This window comes from Polyodon spathula, chromosome 18, assembly GCF_017654505.1.
Source record: "Polyodon spathula isolate WHYD16114869_AA chromosome 18, ASM1765450v1, whole genome shotgun sequence".
Lineage (NCBI taxonomy): Eukaryota > Metazoa > Chordata > Actinopteri > Acipenseriformes > Polyodontidae > Polyodon > Polyodon spathula.
In genome coordinates, this window is record NC_054551.1 from 3679102 (window position 1) to 3701599 (window position 22498).

Consider the following 22498-nt stretch of genomic DNA (forward strand, 5'->3'; position numbering starts at 1 on the left):
TCACTTTTCATTTTCAGTGCAGTGTGAACAGCAAACTCATTTGGACTTTTACCTTGGCCTCTATAATAAATTTGACATGGCCCCACCTAGCAATTTAACTGCATAAATTCTTATTGCTGTGTTATTATTGCACTTTTTATCTTGGGCTTATTGAATAACTCATTAGTTTCATTAAAGCCGTTAATTGTATTATAGATTTCTGTACAAATTATTGTATATTTGTATGTGTGTGTGTGTGTGTGTGTGTGTGTGTCGTCCCCCCCCCCCCCCCCCCCCCCCCCCCCCCCCCCCCCCCCCCCCCAAAAAAATACGACATTAAAGACCAATTTTAATCAATTAAAACAAAGCTTTTAAATAGACAACTATTAACATTGAACAACCTCAGTGGAAAAGCCGGGCTGCTTTCTTAGACAGAAAACAATATGAACCCAATTAAGAGTATTTAGGTCACAGTCTTCATTAGCATAGATACACAGACATGTTGTGAGTGATAAAGGAATATACTGATATTCTCTGAAAAAAAAACAAGGCAATATTCTTCAAATTGAGATGGATACTTTAAAAAACGAAAAGTCACACATTTGTACATATAATCTGTATATGTAATAAATATGTAATACAATGTGTACATGTAGTCAAATGTCTATTGTTATAAAAAGAACATCTTTCCAATAAAATGTTTTTATTTTTATTTTCATGGGTTATGTTAGCTCTTTAAAGATTGGGTGCGGAAGATTCAAAACTTGGCAGATCACTGTTTTCTTTTTTTCAGTTCTCTGTTTACTGTTTTGGTACAATGAACTGCAATTAACACAAATCTAGCTGATAAACGCACTGACACTATACCGCTGTAGTTTTTATTTATTTATTTATTTATTTAAAAAAAAAAAAAAAAAAAAAAAAAAAAAAAAAAAAAAAAAAACTTTGTAGCACATCCCATAAAGTAGAATAAAGCGTTCTATAAAATGAAAAAAGGGTAAAACAAGGAGCATTGGATGAAGTAGTGAATATACATACTTTCCAAAGAAACTGACTAGATTATAAACTTATTTATTTATTTTTTATGACAATGATCAAACTGTTTTACTGAAGTAATTTCTGGGTAAATAAAGTGCGTCTCCGGAACAATAATCTAGCCAATTGCTTTGCAAGCTCCACCCACATGACATCACTCAGGTATTGCAGGGTACTGCAGCGTTATAACCCTAGGCTTATTTTCGTTTCCATAATCAGGGATTTTCCGCAGACAAGAAGTTTGGACCAAGAATCAAAAACAGTCGAGGCAACTTTTTTTGTGCACTTGAGTCTTAAGATTTTCATTGCGTGTTTAGCCGTTTTCTTTTCGTCTGGAATTCGCCTTTCTCTGTAGCATGGCTTCTAGCATTAAGGCGCTGCAGCAGTGGTGTAAAATACAATGTGATGGTTACAGAGATGTGGCTATTACCAACATGACAACTTCTTTTAGGGATGGATTGGCTTTCTGCGCGCTTATCCACAAGCACAGAGCGGCGCTTATGTAAGAAACTATTTGATGATGATACATTTTCAGTCTCTACAGTGTTTGTCATATTTAAGCATTTACTCTGCTGGTAAAAGAGAAAAACACAAAACGTGAAAACAAAAAAAAAGTGCATGTGTCTGTGAACTATGGTAAAAATAAACTCTTAGTGGTTTAGTAAGTTTTTTGTTGTTGTTGCATGCTAATTTGTGTGTTTTGCGCACCAGTAGATAGGGGTAAACATTGTTTTCTTGGCATAAAGATTGAGGGTCGTCGTCAGACACAGTTGTCTCGGTTTTTGCTACCAGTGTAACTATAATTGAGACATCAAAGATTAGCATCTAACAGGACTAATGCGTAAATCGTTTTCATGTTTGCGGTAAGTTCAGTTTGAACGCAATTTAATAACTGTTTTGAGATATAATGTCTGTGTTGGAAAGTTTGATATGGTTTGCGAATATAACTTTGTCAAGAATACTGAAGGTCTAATGAACGGGAAACACTACAAGCAACCGTTGACCGCTACCTTTTCTCCTAACCCATCCCACCAATCCCTTAGTAGTAGGTTGTGGTTTCCCATTTTAGTGATTTTTCCCCCCCCTCTACTTTTAGTGTAAAAAGAATATTGCAAAGGTCACATACTGACGTGTTTTTTTTTTTCTTTCAATGTGCTATTTGGCAGAGTAGATTTTAAAAACCAGAATAAACAGTTGGCGGGTGTGTTCCAGGAAACAATTTGAAGATAAGGAAGGATAGTAAATCTTCTAGAGCTCTGTGTTCATCATTAGGAGAAAGAGATATCAAAGCAAGAGTTTGATGGGATGTCTGTATTTGCTGTTGTGCTGGAGGTCTGGGTTACGGTCAGTTCTTTTTTTGTCCATTTTTAAAATCATTCCCTAGTTCCCATTCCTCTTGAATCAATTCCAATTCCTTCAAAGGACTTGGAACTGGAATTGAAATTGGAATTGACATGAAAGGAACTGACCCCAACCCTATCTGAGGTATGGTATTTTTTATGCCAAGGAAATGGGAGTACACCTTGAGCCATTTAGACAGCTCTTCTATACATGTGCACTTTAATATTTCTTGCCTCAAGGGGTAATAGATTTTCTTGTATCCTGTTTTCAGAGATTTTGATTCCCTCAGTAAGGAGAATGTGTACGAAAACAACAATCTGGTAAGAAGTATGTATTGCATTCTACACAATAGACTGGAAACATATTTTGGGAAGCCCTCTTCTCATCAGTTCTTATAAGACTACTGATAAAAGAACTGTAACCGTGCAGTTTTACATTGGCCATTGAACTAGGGTATTTAAAGAGGCCAAAAAGAAAATTGCTCACTAAGGAGTTGGTCAGATGGCAAAATATAAAACAAAAAAATAAATGTAAAAATGGGATTGTAGGTCAGGTTTGCCTGTTATAACAAGTACAGGGACAAAGACAGATTATTTAAATAAATAAATAAAAATGTTGCCACAGAATCTGATGATATTGGTCAGAGGCCAGTGTAGCTTTCCCCTGAACAATTCGATAATGTAATAAATAACATTGCGCACTAGCAGTTTAAACATGCTGCAATTAAACATGTTTTCCTTCTCATTGATACTTGGAAGTTGTGTTGATCATGTTCATGGTAAAATTCTTTATTAGACCGTTTTTCTCTTCATACATCAGTAATGGTGTTTGTAGCAACCTCCAGTACAAACTACAGTATCATCAGCTCCTCTTACACATCAAACATTACCTGACTCCTGATGTCTGTTGCTGTCCAACGGAAGACTTAAATTGCAGTTCTTTGTGGGAGATATTTTTGCTGTGTACACCAGTAACATACAGTATTGCAGTATATTTGTTTAGAGAGATGGCAGTGTGTTAAATTAAATAAATGGGGAACTTTTTTGACCATTTTTGTTTGTTTTTTGGGGTGGGTCTGCTTTTGATTTACAAAATTCTTTATTTAAATCCTGTTTTTGGCCCACTAAAAGCACACATTTCTGGACAGGGAGAATATCTGTAACCACATATCAATTTGGAAAGAATGTACAGGGTCTGTGTTACTTCCAAGTGGGTTTTATAATCCTATGCTATTTTATGTTTAATATTTGATCTTGCCTGGAGACAGCAGTAGCAAAAAAACAAAAAAAAAAAGCTATTGGACTAATATAATTTTGAACACATCAATTCACCTCATAAGTTACCTACGACATAACACAGAAACTGTTCTTTTTATTTTATAATTTGTTGAAATGAAAGCTTAAATTCGTTTTTTGAATAAACTCCCTCATCACACATATGTAGGGAGATTCCAGATGCTGTTAATGTTTTCAGGATGTTATTTGTCCTGAATTCTGCTTGGGTAGTCTCAGTAGTAAATTATATTTAGAATCTGCCATTCATTTGTGGCTAAAATATTCCCCTTGATTATAACAGGACATTCAATTGTAAACAATATCTCACAACCAACCAGGAGACATTTAGCTGAGTTATCTTTTAAAAGAACTCACTAGCTATTTATAGTGTATCTAGCGAGAAAATCAATAAATAAATAAAATGGAATTAACCAGCTGGTCAATTTATTCTCCATAGAAAAGACTTTCTGAGCAAGTAATCGGTTCATAAAAATGCACCAAACATAACGCTATGTGTAATTGGAAATACGTAAACTCACATTTTGAATCTGTCTCTGTCTTTAACCATTTCATTGCAATCTTGGGGGGGGGGGAATCAAACTTGTAAATGAAATCCAAGAGGCCTGATGGCTGAAAATGGTGCAGTGGGTTGATGTTCTGTTTTGATATAGTTGTTTAACTGCCTGTCGCAAGTGTGTTGGTATTTGAATGTATAGAAATGTGCCACCAATCCAGCTTGGAATTGAAGTGAGCAGTGCAAGCTGATTGCAGAGGAACGCTCTGAAGTGTATCACCCGAGTTACATACGAAATGATATTGAAACTGTGAAGCTGATTTGGTAGATTGTGGAGCATTGCGTGTCCTGACAGGACATCTTTAGTTATTTTGGTTTCATTTTCAAATAGAGGTAACAGGTTTGTCCTGTGATTTAACATTTTCATGAAAACAATTAAAAAATATTTTATTTAATAAATTAATTGCGCTTCACTAGCCACGATAATCCAGGAAAAGATTTAACTAGCTTTTCCCAAGCTAAATTAAACAGTAGTATAGTTTAGGCATTTTGTTGCTAATATACCAAACCACCTGTATTAACTTCAAGTGGCCAGGTTCAGAACAATATAGAGTTACACGTCCCCACGTGTTGCTACAACCGTTTAAATAATGTACCTGTCATCTTTTCATTGTTAACATCCTGGCAACTTTTTACACTTATAACTTTTAAAGTCTGATTCAAAGCTCTTTTCAGAAGGGCTGCTCTATTGCACTGGGTTTGTCATCTGTCCTCTAAATCACTGCAAACCCACTGCTTACTCTTTAGTGCAATGTAGTCTATCACAGGAACTCGTAGGAAAGATGAGAAGCGAGATTCCTATTGTGCTGTTTTAATACATTGCTCATATGCATTTTAAACACTGTTGTACTGTTAGTTGCTTTAAAATGTATCTTTTAGTCTCCAGTTTGCCCTTCCTTAAGTAGAAGAGACAAATACTGTGTTTCCATCAACTGGTTCAAATGAACATTCTACGATACTACTTGTTAGAACTTATTGCTTTCTTAATCGGCTATTTAACAGTACCTTGACTTTTATATGTGTAACTTCAATTAACTAGGAATAAAAGGCTACAAATGCCAAAACCACACCAGCTTGTAATCTGCAATACAGATAACTCCAGTTTATTATTATTAAGAGGAGGTTGGCTGTTCATATGAACCCTTTCAGAGACCTTATGTGTGCTGTAACATCATCTCTCTAAGTAGTTAAACAAGACAGTTCTGTGAAACATAGTCGACCAAGGCAAGCACATATCTGGAAATCATAAAGATTGCAGGCTGTTGCATGTTGTATCCCATTAGTAGAAGTGTTTGGCAGGGAGTTGATCGTTGATATATTATTTGATCTACATACAACCCCCATCCTTTCTTCAGTTTTGCACAAGTTAGGCTTTGTACATAACAAGACCAACCTGTTAAGTATTTTTTTTTTTTTTTTCCTGACGCCGTCAAAGAATAAAAGAGGTTTTATCCAACACTGTTCAATTGAAAGTCTTTGGGAGAAATAGGCTTTCAGTGGCAACAGTTTGCTTAACTGCTTTTTAGTTCTTAAACTTCTGTAAAACACCCTTGTCCTGACCATGAAGCCATTTGTGTAGTGATACCACACATGCTGCACACATGAAGGCAGAAAAACAAATTGTAAGTGTTTGACCTTACAGGACACAAATAGAAAACGTTTCCGCTGGCTTCATGAAAACCGCATGTCTGCCTCTGCTTTACAAGCGAATAGAGATCTCTGACCTCCTGCAGTGACAAACCAGTTGCAACACCCGTTGACTTTCCTTTAGAAGAATCTGAAATGTCGCTATGAGCCCCAACGTTTAACACGTGCAGGCAGAACTGTAAATGCTGCCTGACTCGCTGATTCGCAGTGGAAGCGCTGCTGAATTACAAAGCACTGTCTTTCCACTTTGCATGTTATGATATTCTAACAGATCCCGAGGTAGATTAGACTTGTTCAGTTACTCTAAATAGTCTCAGACAATGTTGCAACACTTGGAACAAATTTTCCAGTGTCTTGAAGATTGCTGTCCATCAACGCTCCCCAAGGAATTTGACAGAGCTTGATCAGTTTTGTAAGGAAGAATGGTCAAATATTGCCAAATCTAGGTGTGCAAAGTTGGTAGAGACCTATCCCAACAGACTCACAGCTGTAATTGCTGCCAAAGGTGCTTCCACCAAGTGTTAACTCAGGGGGGTGGAGACTTATCCAATTGTCATCTTTCAGTTTTGTATTTCTATATATATATATATATTTTTTTTTTCTCAATAAAAAAAACTTTTTTCCCCTTAACAGTGTGGAGTATGGTCTGTAGATGAGTGGAAAAAATAATCATTTAAATGCATGAAGCTCTGAAGCACTGACACAACAAAATGTGAAAAAAGTTCAAAGGGGTGTAGACTTTGTATATAATGACTTTCTATATATATATCTATATCTATATCTATATCTATATCTGTCTATCTATCTATCTATCTATCTATCTATCTATATATATATATATATATATATATATATATATATATATATATGTGTGTGTGTGTGTGTGTGTGTGTGTGTGTGTGTGTATATATATATATATATATATATATATATATATATATATATATATATATATAATATAATGAGGACAGGACTTTAAAACTAACCTTTTACAGCTGTTGAGAACAATCCATGTAAATGCTGGGAATGTTGCATTGTCCTTGCTTCAGCAGTGCTGTGTAATACAAGATCCAGTGGAATAAATCTTTCATGCTGTGGCAAGCACGTACAAGGCAGATGCAAAACAAGTTACGCAATGCTCATGTTCACATTGACTTCTCTTAAAAAAGGGGGTTTCTGTCCTGTTGCTAATTTCCTTGTTCAGTAGCAGACAGTGCAGAGCTGACACCAGCTGAAGAGAATTGTTTCAGAACCCCTAGTCTGGTTAAATGCCTTGTCATTTAGACACAGATCTTCCAGCTTGCTCACAACTAAAGCACTGCATGGGTTTTAGTTTTGCTTCCAGCCACCACATCTCACCCTTCTACCCACAATTTGAGCTTCATTTCACTGCAGAAAAAAAGCATGTTGTCCATAGCTTGTCGGGAAAGATACTATTGAAATATAAGTGTGTGTGTGTGTGTATATATATATATATATATATATATATATATATATATATATATATATATATATATATATATACTGTGTGTATATATTTATTGCCCCTGAATTCAAGTCACACCCCCAAATATGGACATCAAAAAAAAAAAAGACCTTGAATGCAAGTCACGTTTAACTCTTAATGGAAAAAAAAACCACAGTAATTAACAATTAAAGTACTTTTTAATTTCTAGGTGCCAGCAGGGAACACTGTATTACTGTACATTAAAGCATCAGAGTACATCACCTACTATATTACAAATGCAAATGACTTGGGAGTTTACAGACCATAATAACAGTGAGTAAGTGAGAGAATCAAGGAGCGATGGAGAATCTGCCATTAACATACCTTAGTGTTCCTGTTTCTTGTGCTCCTCCAGAGAATTTTTACTTTATTTAAATGTAACGCATCTAGTAACCGTCCATTAGTCTGTCAAATGTCACTGGCTGTAAGGCACTATAAAAACATACAATCTCAAATGAAAAGGTACTGCTGTACAAAATTGTGTAATGGTTCACAGTAGTTTGTGTGTTTCAATTTCCAGCCCTTTATGGATGTGTCAGATGTTACTACTGCAAGGTAATGCACGTTCTTCTGCATGTTTTATTAATAGGCTGCACTGATCCGGGTGCTGCTTGCATTTTAAACAGAGTTCTCGGTTACAAAGACGATTGATTTTGTCCCTGTTTCCCGATCAATGTACTTGTTTCTGTAGATCTCCTAACCCACTTGTGGTGGTAGTAATTGGTGGGGGGGGGCTATATTTAGGCACTGTTCTGTTTTTTGGAGTTAATTCGGTTGCTGTCTTTTGTGTTGGGTAATTCAGAATTAACAGAAAACTGGAGCATTAAACATGATGATGATGATTACAGAGATACGTTTTGTAAGTTTCAAAAAGATGCAGAAAGTTTTTCTTTCAATTAGTTGGTTGACATTTTTCTTAAATGTAGCCATGATACTTTCATGCTGTATTGCAGTTGTCGGTTCAAAGCGTATCGGTGAACAGAAATTTGACAGTAGTTAATAGTAGAAGTCTTGACCAATTTTTCTGTCCCCCACCTGAAATAACCTGCTTTTTTATTTACTGTATACAGCAATGCTAATATGTTTTCTTATCAGTTTTTGACCTTGGATTCTAATCTTTTGGGTGTTAAAACAGCTTGTTCCTAAGCTCTCTTAACTATGGATAATGTCACCGTTGTTATCGCTTTGTATACTTCTTGGTAATAACCAGCATTTAAATGCAGAAATATTTGGACCAACCTGCAGCAGGATTTAATCTGACAATTTTTGATGTTTTGTCCCAGGCTTTCCGTGTGGCTGAGGAGGAGCTGGGGATCCCAGCATTGCTGGATGCAGAGGACATGGTTGCATTGAAGGTTCCAGATAGACTCAGTATCCTCACCTACGTATCCCAGTATTACAACTATTTCCATGGTCGCTCACCCAGTAAGTGCAGCATTCAGGTATTGATTGTCCACATCACACCCTAATCTTTGCTGTGTTCGCTCATGGGTCAGAATCTACAGTCTGTACGTGATGTACCAGGGGGAATTACCTGCCACTATTACTTTAAATGGAAACCGACCTCGCTTTAAATACTCAAGGGAAAAATCCACAGATCTTTACGAGTATCTGTTCATTAGGAAACTGCTTGCTAAGCCAGTTCTTTACTGAAGCAAACAACTGGAAAGTCATTATCTGGCCAGCCTAATGCTTTCTTAATTAATTGATTTTTGTTTGAACAGCTTTTCTGCTTCCTTCCAGAATCTAAAAAAAGACGCCGGGATTCTGTAAAGAATTAGAGTAACGGGCAGCCCCCCTCCCCCAATCATCATCAAAGTCTGTAGACAAAGTCTTTCACATAATTTATTTGTTGCAGACTAGAAAGTTCAAAAGAAACCTCCTTGGGTTTGTAAAAAGGACTCCTGTTTTCTTTTCCTAATTGCTGCAAATCACTGGTGGACGTTCCAAAAAAACACAATCACAAATTATACACCGTATGCATTATTGTAAAATACTATTTTAAGCTTTGTCTAGCCACAGTTTTCTGCACAACAGCCATGCCGGTCACTAAAATGCCTCTGCAGCTCTGTATCAGGATATGCATTGAAAAGGAGTCATAAGATGTCTGCGCACTCTGAAATTCCAAATAAAAATGATTGTTTTTCTTGGTTAGAACTGTCACTAGCTGTTTAGAAAATCAAGCTTGAGTCTGAGCAAAAACAGACTGTGTAAAATATGTTGGCTATGTTCATGCTAATTTAGTATCAAGCAAAGAGACGTTTGGGACTTTGAGCTTAGTGTAAAGGCAAGCTTTTATTGACTGCCTCTCTGATAGCATGCCAGATTGTCAATGAGAATTTACTGTAAGAGGGTGTGTTCTTACTGGAACCTGACTCTGCCTGGTAAACATGAAGGCAGGCCTAGTGACAGATTAAATAGTGAAATATCAAGTTTTATGTTTGAGAGCTTGGAGACAATGCTATTCCATTAACATCTTCCAAGAGGGTTGAAATATTTATCCATCACTAAAACGTACATTTTCTTTCAGTTGGAGGTCTGGCTGGTATTAAACGGCCAGCTGAGGATTCCAAGGAAGAGCCAGCTGGCAAAAAAAATCTTCCAGTGGTGGCAAAACAATACCCCACTAAACCAACAACTGAGACACAGAACCCCCCTGCCACCGTCACCACTGCTTCCTCCAAACCAGCACCGGCTGCAGCAAAAGCAGCCGAACCAGTAAGGAGACCTCTCATCTTGCTGATTTTGATAAAGCCCCCTGTTCAGTACCCCTCACATTCTCGGGCTTCATGGCATGAGTGGGGCTAATAAACATTTGCTTGTGTGCGGTTTATATTTGCACAGGGAATGAATAAAAGCACCTCTTTTTATCCCTGCTTTAGGAGAGATAAACCAACACTTACCTCTGTCTTCGTTTTTCCTGACAGGCACATATTTGCCTGAGCCAGCTTTGGTGAAGAGTTTTTAAATGAATTCTTCAAATAAAATAAAAAAATAACGCAAGCATGCACACTGTTGCCATAATTGCACATGCCACTACAACTGTGTTATGACAGTATGATACTAGGCTTAGTTAAAGCATTGAGAACAATGAGGAAAACTGACAACATGTACTGTAAATACAGCTGTAAACAATACTTGGGTGTGACTCACACTTCCATTGTGTTTGTAGAAAATCATTTTACAATAACAGGATTTCAGAGATGGGTTTGTTTTAACAAGTGAATTGTTTGCATTTGCAAACCTGGCTAAGAAGCCTTACAAAAGCTGCAGCGTAGTAAATCGGTGTGAGAGGCAATTTACAAGATTAATTATGATTGTATAATGCATGACTAAATGTATCAACAGAGACAGTCCTTTTCTTTTTTGCCAAATAACTAAATGGCAGGGGTTTGAAATGTCTTCTTTGTGAATCTCTTGCTCTTGGCTTTTTGCCTCTTGCATTATGTTTCACTTTTAGCTCTTTAGTTCCCTCTAGTGTACATTTTAAACTGTCCAGAGTGAGTCCCAAGACCCCTTAAAACAAAAAAAAAAAAAAACCTTTGAATAAGTATTTAGACTTTTGACCAGTAGGTGTTAGATGAGGAGAAGGAGGTGATCTGGTCCATTCAGTAATTATTTAGTTTGATTTGTTGAATGTACATTATCAAGTGTTTATACTTCCTGAATAAAAGGATTTGCATGTACATGAGGGGATTATTTCAAAAGCTACCTGTTTCGAGCCCAGGTGCAAGTTACAGAGTCACATTTATAAATACATGTTTACTTTTTAGAAGAAAGTTTTGGTGGAAAGCACGAACAAAGCCAGCAGCCTTAGCAGTACCTGTGCTGTGTGCAAGAACCATGTTCACTTGGTACAGCGACACCTGGTGGATGGGAAGCTGTATCACAGAAACTGCTTCAGGTGAGTCACTTTCTGTAAATGAAACAACGTTATTATTAAGGTTACAAACAAGAAGAAGCCATTCGGCCCATCTAATTAAAACCTTGAACTACTGTAAAATATATAATATATATATATATATATATATCTAGATATATATAAGTATTATATATAATATATATATATATGGAAGATATATACATTTTCTTCGAAGCATGTTGCTTTATAGTTTTAAGACATTAAGTGTAAATAAGATCAAAATTGTTCTGTTAACAAACTTAAATAGTAAACACAAAAAGATATGAGTAATTGTTTGGATTTGTGTTTTTACTATTAACAGGTGCAAGCAATGCTCAAATATCCTCCTTTCAGGAACATACAAACCAGGACCAGAATCCGGAACCTTCATCTGTACCACTCACAAGTGCAACCAAAACAAGAGTATGCCCAGTCCTGCAGGTTTTACCTCAGGGGGGACCTACAACAACACCACTGCTGTCCCAGCAAAAACTGGACTGACCTCTGCGACTCCCAGAAACCAAAGCCCTGCTGTAACCCTCTCTACATCGAGTGTGACAACCACCGTTAGTTATAACATCAAACCTAGTGTGGGGATGACTCCAGCCAAACCATGGACCCCAACGGCAGAGAAGACACAGATGGCCAGGGAAAAATTCTTCCAGTCCAGCAATGTGACTCCCATTAACCATCCAACGAACAGCTTGTCTGCTGTGAATGTGAAGATGCCTGGTAAACCTGCAACCTCACTGCAGACTGGCAGTGATAAAGACAAGGCCAGATCCTTTTTAACACAGAAACTGCCATTGGAGGGAAACAATAATAACAACAACCATACGCCATTAGCACCTGCAAGCTCTGGAGTGGTCAAATCAACCGAGTCACAGTTCACCAGCAGGTGTGTATTGAATGGAGAAAAAGCCTGAACTGTGTAACTTTTCTGTTCATTTTTACCCTTGTATATTAGATACTGAAATATGTGGGGATCCTCAGTCACCCTTCTAAACGGTGATAGAAAAAGAAATGGATTGAGGGCCCAGTTCAGTGATCTTTTTAGCTGGCAGTCGAGGAAAATATCTGTTTATGCAGTTTACGGAGATAATGTGGAGATCTGTTTTGTTTGGTCATCCGTTCGGTCTGTGGATTTTTGCATGAACATTCCTTCAGTGTTTGCATCTGGCTAATAATTTAATTAAATCAGGCCATTGGTGAATTAGGCATAAGAAATAATTAGTGCGGCAGCTTCCAAATTATTTTTGTTTATTTAATTTTTTTTGGATCTGTGACACTTCACCGAATGTCTATTCTTTTAAAAAAGAAAGTGATTTGAACTTTTTGAACTTGTGTCCATTATGTATTTGTATATCATAGTGGACACAAGTTAAACATGTAGATTCCCTGCCAATTCCTAGTAGATAGTCTCAGATAATAGCTCTACATGTTTTTATCAGGAACACAGCCAGTTATATTTTTGTCCCTTCCTTGTCCTGTACAGTATCAATCAGTGACAACCATCTATCCTGTTTTTAATGGATTGATTTTTTAAAAGGTGTGGTTTTTTTTTTTTTTTTTGCAGCCTGATACCCAGCTGAGCTATTCAAATAGATTTTAGTATAAACCCTATAAATAGCACTCCTGAATCTAGACAACAAAAATTTAAATTGAAAATTGCTGTGAAAATTAAAAAAAAAAAAAAAAAAACCCAAGCAATCTGCTGAGTGTAGTTGTATAATAATTGAAGAGCAGTTTAATTAGAAGCCCAGTTTTTACACTTCCGAAAAACAATACGGACAGCAACATAACATGCTTTTGTTTATTTATTGCATCAATACCCAGGATGTAGTACGGACATTGCAAGGCAGTGATGGATTAAGAGCATCAGAGTATGTCTGGCCACCTAGAGATGGAAGAGTTACAGACTTGCTTGCTTATTGCTCCATGTTATGATAGCAGGGATGCACGGTAACATGACATTGTTTCCTTTCCACTTGAGGGAGAAAACCTGCTCTTAATATCCTCTAATACCAGCATCCTACCTTTTGAGCATCAGGTTGTTCTTGTCTAGAGTATCAGCTGCTTTAATCAGAGCTGTAATACCTATTTAATGCGTTACTGTTGTTGTCTGCATGTAACATCTTATTTTTAAGTGCTAAGTGGCTTTTAAATGATTTCAATATAGAAAACCCCTTCATTCCTAAAATCACTGTACTGTAGTAACCATTCTAAAAGGAATATCCTTAAGCCTTATTGAGTTACTGTTTTCTATCCTTTTGGTTTAGTCATACAATCAAGATTCAAGGGCTTTGTGGTTTTTTTAGTACACTTTCTATTTTGTTTGATATGGCGCATCAGCTGTCACGGACAGACCAACACTGTGAAAAGACTGCCATACCTGAATATATGGCTTCTGTTATATACATGCCTGTTAAGCCATGGAAGCACTTTGGAGTTCTACTGGTTTGCCAAGCAAAAATCAATTTCCTGTTACAGATTTGATGTCTCCAGTTGGAAAAAAGGCAACAAAAGCTCAGCACTGGTTTCTGCTTATGAACCTTCGAATCCAGTTCAGAAAAATGTATTGGTACCAGCAGGGCTCAGGACATCGTCGCTGAAGATCAGCGGGTCTTCTGGACTTGATCCTTCCAAGAAAGGTGCTGCTCTGCCATTAAGCACCAAAGGTAATTTTTGTGTTGGTTTCTAGTCAAATCAAATCAAAATACAGTATATCTTACTCAACACCTGCAAAAATATACAGGATTAAAAAAGGGAGAGCCACTGAAAACTACAGACTGCTCTAGTAGTATACACTATCGCATATGCTTATTTGTATTTGTTTTTGTGTGCAAGAAACTTAAACTGTTAAAGTAGTTGTCCTCTGGTAGTCTTTCTGTAAAGTTACTTGTGCATTTTGACCAATGCAGCATTGTCCTTGACAGTATGAAAAGACAGAATAGGGTACTTAATTCCATGCAGGCTGTAGCTCTTGCTCTGGCTATTGCTCGAAGTATATTTGCAGTTTATTTATTGCATAATTGTTGTCTACACACATAATCTCCATGCTAAAACTACAGCAAATGATGTGCATCCTGTTTCACAAATATTTAATTTAACATTGGATTCCAGATTCTCTTTTGAACACTGATACCAACACAACAGAATCTCCAGCAGATTGGAGATCCAAACTGAAACATGTGTCAAAGGGACCCGGTATCAGCCAGTAAGTGTTTATTGAATGTTGCACAGTTCCCTGTTCCCACTTCTTGTAGCAAGCACTGTGGAAGACAAAGTGCATGATGACTTTTTGCATATACTGTAAACCACACTGCTTGCTTTTTAGACCTCTTTATGAACAGATTTTATTTTTTTTTAAACTTGGTTCTTTAGCCTGCTTTGACCCCCCCCCCCCCCCCCGTGGTCATCTCTGTAATGACTAACTGGCTCAGCATGCAAGCATTGCCCGCCTCCCACAAGATGACCAAGGAGTGGAGCGCCTGAACCCGCCCCCAAAACCAGTAGGAAATCCTAACACTGAGTTTCCCTGAAGTTCCAACACATCCTATTGTCTTTTCTTTTGAACCTCTTATATATTTTTTTCAAAGAATTCTTCATTTTGTCGCCCCCCCCCCCCCCCCCCCCCCCCCCCCCCCCCCCACATACAGAGGTTAAAGACAAACCATCTACTTCATTCACTTCTGAAGTTAAGGTAGACATTCCCTCTAAACGGAGACCTGCATCTGTGGATGTCTCATTGGCCAGTGCTGGATCTGTGCCTTCTACTCCCAACACTGATTATAATAAAGTTCAATCTTCACCCAAGCAGACCAGCAATGGGACTGGTACCAACAGTAAGTGGTTCTTTATCCCAGCTACATAAGTACTTGGCATCTTTCTGTAGGTGCAGCACTAATGACATGAGGGGCATTCCACTTACCGTCCTCTTTTTCTCAGTACCGAAAGCTATTCCTTTGACATTTTTGCTGACATTTATGAAAAGTCATGTTCTCTTTTGGAGGCAAGTCAGTAGGGATGGTGGCAAGACTCCAGGATCTGAACAAATAAACAAGCCTGGAAATCAGCCAGGTTGTCCTTGAGACACAAAACCAAGCGGGGTTAATAGGATTGTTGAACTCGGTCAACACCAACTCCTTTTAGACTGCTTAGCTGTTTTATTGGCAGTGAATCCGATTTTCTAGGCAGTATTTACAGTTAAGTCTTAAAGTGAAAAGAGAGATTTCTACTGGCATTGCAGTTTAAAAAAAAAAAAAAAGAAGTATTTTTGCACAGTTTTAGGCTAGACACCATTTAAACTCAACGATCCAAAACTTGTACTTCCTGTTCAGGTTCTTGCGTTTTTGGGTCTGCTGCTGCTTCTTTGGTAATGAAATGTATCGGTAGGTATATGCTGTTGAGTTCGCCATCTAGTGGCAGATTGAGTGTTGGGGTGGAATCGTCAATGCATTTAATCCTATTCAGTTCTGTTTTGTTTACATTTTTATTGACACTGTTTTTAGTGAACAGAGATGTGGATTTCTCAAAGAGTCCATCTGATAAGGACATCTCCAGCCCTGAAGCGACTTCAGCAAAGGTAAACATTTGTTGAATGAATAAACTTAAATATACAGTTTCTGAACTAAATATTTTAAATAGAGGTGTGGTTTGTGGTCATTCCAAATTGATGTTGATTTGTATCAATGCGCAGTGAACATTATGTAGCATTAAACAACTGAATCATTTATTGAATTTCCATATTAATGCGAAGCATGACAAACATCTCATCGTGTATCACAAACAAAATATATATCTATATATATATATATATATATATATTCTATATATTATATCTATAATATATATGATACATACATACATACAGTGCCTTGCAAAAGTATTCAGACCCCTGACCAATTCTCTCATATTACCGAATTACAAATGGTACATTGAAATTTCGTTCTGTTTGATATTTTATTTTTAAACACTGAAACTCAGAATCAATTATTGTAAGGTGACATTGGTTTTATGTTGGGAAATATTTTTAAGAAAAATAAAAACTGAAATATCTTGCTTGCATAAGTATTCAACCCCTGTGCTGTGGAAGCTCCCAGTTTGCACCGATGAAAGAAATTGCCCTAACGAGGACACAATTACCTTACCATTGGCCTCCACCTGTGAACCATTAAAGTTACTGTCAAATTTTCTGGATAAAAACCCCACTGTTGAAGGATCATTGGTAAGGCTGTGAATCTGAAGGAAAATGAAGACCAAAGAGCATTCTACAGAAGTTAGAGATAAAATAATACAAATGCATAGATTAGGGAAAGGGTACAAAATAATATCCAAGTGTTTGGATATCCCAGTGAGCACAGTTGGATCAATAATCAGGAAGTGGAAGCTGCATCACACCACCCAGGCACTGCCAAGAAAAGGCTGTCCCTCAAAACTCAGCACTCAAACAAGAAGGAGACTTGTGAGAGAAGCCACAGAGAGGCTAACAATCACTTTGAAGGAGCTACAGAGTTCAGTGGCTGGGAGTGGAGTAATGGTGCACCAGTCAACCATATCAAGAGCTCTGCATAACACTGGCCTATATGGGAGGGTGGCAACAAAGAAGCCGTTACTCAAAAAGTACCATCTGAAATCACGTCTGGAGTTTGCCAGAAAGCATGAGAGTGACCCAGCTGCGATGTGGGAAAAGGTTTTGTGGTCAGATGAGACCAAGATAGAGCTTTTTGGCCAAAACTCAAAGCGCTATGTGTGGCGCAAACCTAACACTGCCCATGCCTCAAGACACACCATCCCTACAGTGAAGTATGGTGGTGGCAGCATCATGCTGTGGGGATGCTTCTCATCAGCAGGGACTGGCATCTTGTTACAATTGAAGGAAGAATGGATGGAGCAAAATACAGGAAAATACTGCTAGAGAATCTGTTTCAGTCCGCTAAAAAACTGAAGCTTGGGAGGAAATTCGCCTTTCAGCAGGACAATGATCCCAAGCACAAGGCCAAAGCAACATTGGAGTGGCTCAAGAACAAAAAGGTGAATGTCCTACAGTGGCCCAGTCAAAGTCCTGATCTCAATCCCACTGAGAATCTGTGGCACTATTTGAAAATTGCGGTCCACAAGCGTCGTCCAACCAACCTGAACAACCTGGAGCAAATCTGCCAAGAAGAATGGGCCAAAATCACTCCGCCACTGTGTGCAAAGCTGGTGCATACTTACCCCAAAAGACTTAAAGCTGTTATTGCAGCGAAAGGTGGCTCTACCAAATATTAATGTGTGGGGGTCGAATACTTATGCAAGCAAGATATTTCAGTTTTTTATTTTTCTTAAAAATATTTCCCAACATAAAACCAATGTCATCTTACAATAACTGATTTTGAGTTTAAGTGTTTTAAAATAAAATATCGAACAGAACGAAATTTCAATGTACCATTTGTAATTCAGTAATATGAGAGAATTGGTCAGGGGTCTGAATACTTTTGCAAGCTACTGTATATATATATATATAAGGTGAATTAAATATATTTGTGTCGTCTCTTTTTTTTTTTAAAACGGAACAAGCTCACTCTCTGCTCCTTGCTCTGTTGTCTCTGTCTCAGTCCCAGCTGGGCTACATCCCCGAGGAGGAGATCCAGGAGGAGTTGAAAGGTATCGAGGCTCAGGTGAATGAACTGGAGAAGAAGGGGGTGGAGATGGAGAAGGAGCTGCGCAGCTGTGAGGGAGGTGAGCGCAGAGCAGCCTGCAATATCAAAACACACTGACTGAAGCTGACAAAGGCAAATGTGAGCCTTAAATTCAAGGTGGACTTGCACATGCATTCCCACACATGCACACACACACTCCAAAGCCTTGCGTTGCCTTGTTTTCACAGTTTAATGTATAGAATGTATTGGACGCTGGTCTGAGTAATCTTATATTGAACACAGGCATTACTTCTAATGTAATTCGAGACGAATGCAATTTTTAGGACACCTGATTTCCCCTTGATATTTCTGGCCCAGTAATACATCTGCTGGTTGTACTGTTGGGCAGTTTCGCTTCTCAATATGCAATGCAGAAGCTGGGGAGGGGGGGGGCTTGATTGGGGTTCCAATACCGCCCGAAGGGGTGTGACCCAAAAAATGTTCAATTTATTAAAGCTAAAACCAAATGGGCTGTGCGGTGAGCTTCGCACTGAAACAGCTTCCTTTTCTGATAGCTTCCTCTCTCCAAGGGATTGAGGTGCAGGATGGAAATAGATTTTTGTGCCAGCTGTAGTGGCCACCTGGAAAGGCACTCTGATTGTTCCTTTGTTGATGACCTTGAAAAGAAAACAGTAACAGCGAAGATTTATTTATTTATTTATTTATTTTAATCGTTGTCTTGCCTAGTGTTTTAGGTCAATTTCGACGAATAGAAACATATAATATGTGTTATTATTCCAGATAATGTTATTGGTACATATACTCCTGTTGGCCGTGACAGCAGTGCAACATCTGCTGGTATAAATATTTAACAAACTTGGGTTTTTATTTGAAATACAAGGATTAATTGTGTCATATTCTCTATTAATTTCGATAAGCAGATCTCCAGAAAGTGTGTCTTTACTTAAACATGTTTTTGTTTTTGCATCCACTTGGCTATTTTCTTTCAAAACAAGTGATATGTGGCAGCATGGAAGATAACTGCTTTTTGGTCTTTTTCAGATGAAAGTGAAGATGTTTTGATGGTGGACTGGTTCAAGTTGATCCGACAAAAACAACTGCTGATGAGAAGAGAATCAGAGCTGGTTTACATGTAAGAATCTGTCTAAAGAACTCCTGTGAGGGAGAAAAAATCTAAAGAAAATATATCTGGAAAATGTTTTGCTGGATGTCAAAGGGATGTTTTATTAAATTAATAGTCTGAATGCCTATTGGGTCATTGTCTGTGTGTGTAGTTTCTGTGTTTTAAATTATTATCAAATAGTTTATTTGAACTCCCAGATAAGGTTCCTTGATTTTTCACAGGATTGATTTTCATAAATGAAATATTTCAGTTCTCTCCAACAAGTATTTTGCGAGTAAATAAAATCTTTAAATATTATTGGTCCCTCCTGCAGTAACACCAGAGTACACAGTTAGACTGTTCTTTGAATCCTTGCTGTCATGCCTGAAGCGAATGCGCTCTATTGATTCTGTAGCATGCAGGTCTATTCCCTGTTGCTGGAGTGTGCTTCAAATCCTGTTTATTGGTTAAATGTGTAAAATGACGGCTTTTCTAATTCTTCATGTTCTCCTGCCATACTCTCAGATCAAAGACGCAGGATCTGGAGAACCAGCAGCCTGGTGTGGAGGGGGAGCTGAGGAGGCTGATGGAGAAACCAGGTGAGATTAGAACTGTGTTTACCTGTGCCAGAATGGAACATATTCAAGCTATATTGACAGTCTTTAAAATATATCTATCATATTCCTTCCAATTGAAGACGCACTTTTTAAAGAATTTATTTCTTCTCAAAAATAGCCTGCTTCTTAAATTCGAGTACAGTATAGTGATGCGTGTAGTAAAAAATCGTCAACACAAGCAGCCACTGCCGAAAAAAGACGAACCAAAACGTTACTGCCCAATCTCGAATCATCCATGACATACAGGCAGCCATTTTCAAAGAAGCGTCATTAGCTTTCTGAGGAATTTGAAGAAAAGCTTTTACAATTTCAGCGTTTTTCATATAAGGCTCAGTTCTAACAAACAGTACCAGCATGGACAGATCGGAAATGCTGATCAGATCCCCATATTTTTCAACATGCCAAGCAATACCACAGTTCACAAAGTGGGAGAAAAACAGGTGTGAGTAATCACGACTGGAAATGAGAAGCAGCACAGAACTGTAATGCTCTATGTGGTAGCAGATAGCCGCAAACTGCCTCCATTTGCATAACTGAGGTTATGTCTTTGTAAATACAGATTTAAATGTAAATTAAACTTAAATTGGAAGGAATACGGTATTCAATTATTCTTCAGCCATTACTTTTATTTTTAGGATGTCAGTGGCAGAGTGTTACTTTAATATTCCTGTTTGCTAAAATAAGAGGATGTTTGAATTGGGTAGCTATAAGAGTTTATTTTATGCTTTGGGTCATTGCATGTTTAGTTGGCATAGCAAGAAGAAAAATGTTTCTCCTGAAATGTTGTTTCAGCCTGGTGATTTTGGCCTTTTTTCATTATGGGGGATGCAAAGAAGGTCACACTTGGATCTAGCCATATCTTGACCTATTGAAGACATTTTTCAGTGATATTTTCACAGTGACACCTGCTTGGCTGTTTAGTTGAAAGCCATTTCCTTTGAAACCGCTTTTCTGATTTTGTTTTCCCAGAATAATACAAATCCATGTTTTTTTTAAACTTTTACCCTGCAGAACACCTGAAGACCGAGGCAGACCGAAAACGGGAAGAGGAGCTGATGTTGAAGCTTGTAGACATTGTTAATAATAGAAATGCCATCATTGATGGTCTGGATGAAGACAGACTCAGGTGGGTAGGGTGTGCTGGAGCTTGGAGCTTAATTATTTTAATTATGGCAAGCATGTATGTGAACATAAGATAGTGCTAAAACAACTTCCTTTCTGTTTTGAATGTGTGAGTAGTGCTGCCTTGTAAAGGCTTCACTAAAGACATTACAGCTGCCTGGCCTAGTTTTTAAATTACACCCCTCCTGTGGGTGTTTGTTTGATTTTAAGTGTTCATCTGTTCTTCATCTCGCTTGCGCCTTTGTGTCTGTGTCTGTTGATTTTTATAATGAAAAAAATGTATCTATGGCAACTAACTAACAATTAACTAAATTTCCTAATTTGATTCTCTAAGGTACAATTTAAAAAATAATTAGCTTTAATTACAGCAGTATATTTAACAAGGAGGCAATCATTGATGTGTTGAGTTCACAATACAAATGCTGTTTTGCCAAAAGTTAACAGATTTTATGTACCGGTATTTTTTTAAAAAATTATTTTATAGGGAAGAGGAGGAAGACCAAGAGATGAACGAAATGATGCAAAGATTTGGTAAATCTTTTTTTTTACTTTTGTAAGTAATTGGGTCTGTACACTAGGTACAGAAATATTTTAAAAGATAAATAAGTACAAGTGTTGGCACATTGGGTTCTAACTTTTTAAAGTGGTTCTTTTTTCAGGGTCTAGATGTACGGAGATGACAAGTTTGCCTTGTTTACTGTATTTGACGTGCAGATCAGTGTTTTCAAATGAAAATTTACAAAGACTTCTCCAACACACTGTCTCTCCTTTTTTTAAAACAGAAATAAAGAAAGGCACCATTGGAAAAAAGAAATCCTCTCCGATTGCCAAATTCTTTAGGCGGAAAAGTAAACGCAACTCTGAGGAAACCGTAAAGAACTAAAGCCTAGGGGAACTCTTCACTCCAGTGTGATACTCCACTTTTCACAAGCATTCTCCTACTGAAAGCAGCCATAGAGAGGTGATACATCAGTTTTTGTGTTCCTGAAATATCAGGTCTGAAAATAAATGTACAAAAAGAGGTGTACAGTACCAGATTCTAGCCACAGCTCGCGTGTGTGAATGGTTGAAAAGTGTGTTTGCTGTCAGTAAGCCAAAATCTCTGGGTTTAGTCTAATCGCTGACCAAAAAATTAATTAAATCCATACGTGATAGTTATTGTTACTGAACTGTATGATTCAGAATGCAGTCATAAATGTGTTTTAAATTTATTAAAAGTAATTTACTTTGTCAAACTTTGGGTGCTACAGTTTAAGACCAAAAAAAACCAAAAAGTGACCTGTATACGTTTGCCTTTAAGACTTTGCAACAGATGGGTTACGTGCAGTTCTGTAATTCTGTCCAGAAATAGCACTAAGCTACTGAAAAGCCAGAAGATGGCAGTGTAACAGCTAATAAGAAATGTTCCTAAACCCATGAAATCGGGTTACAGTGTGTGTGTGTGTGTGTACAGTGCCTATAGAAAGTCTACACCCCCTTGAACTTTTTTCACATTTTGTTGTGTCAGTGCCTCAGAGTTTCATGCACTTGGATTTTTTTCCCACTTATCTATACACCATACTCCACACTGTTAAGGGGAAAAAAGTTTTTATTGAGAAAAAAATATATATTAAAAATACAAAACTGAAAGATCATAATTGGATAAGTCTGAGTTAATACTTGGTGGAAGCACCTTTGGCAGCAATTACAGCTGTGAGTCTGTTGGGATAGGTCTCTACCAACTTTGCACATCTAGATGACTGTTCTTCTTTACAAAAC

At 37.6% G+C, this 22498-nt stretch overlaps 1 protein-coding gene across 1 annotated transcript; it reads left to right on the forward strand.

Annotated features, from left to right (window-relative positions):
* The first annotated feature begins 1065 nt into the window (after positions 1 to 1065).
* On the forward strand, positions 1066 to 22244 carry LOC121330479 (MICAL-like protein 2). Its single transcript, XM_041277021.1, has 16 exons — positions 1066 to 1516; positions 2627 to 2675; positions 8641 to 8782; positions 9888 to 10075; positions 11131 to 11261; positions 11581 to 12156; positions 13749 to 13936; positions 14382 to 14478; positions 14913 to 15103; positions 15770 to 15843; positions 17855 to 17978; positions 18941 to 19031; positions 19527 to 19600; positions 20630 to 20744; positions 21225 to 21271; positions 21523 to 22244. The coding sequence occupies exons 1-16, from the start codon at positions 1371 to 1373 to the stop codon at positions 21621 to 21623; spliced, it is 2334 nt and encodes a 777-aa protein (XP_041132955.1). The 5' UTR covers positions 1066 to 1370; the 3' UTR covers positions 21624 to 22244.
* Positions 22245 to 22498: the final 254 nt, after the last annotated feature.

Excerpts from the sequence above, each read along its gene's own strand:
- LOC121330479 (XM_041277021.1), top strand. The coding sequence starts at position 1,371 with ATGGCTTCTAGCATTAAGGCGCTGCAGCAGTGGTGTAAAATACAATGT. Across the intron at positions 2,676-8,640 it reads TGTACGAAAACAACAATCTG|GCTTTCCGTGTGGCTGAGGA; the intron begins GTAAGAAGTATG and ends GTTTTGTCCCAG. Across the intron at positions 12,157-13,748 it reads GAGTCACAGTTCACCAGCAG|ATTTGATGTCTCCAGTTGGA; the intron begins GTGTGTATTGAA and ends TTCCTGTTACAG.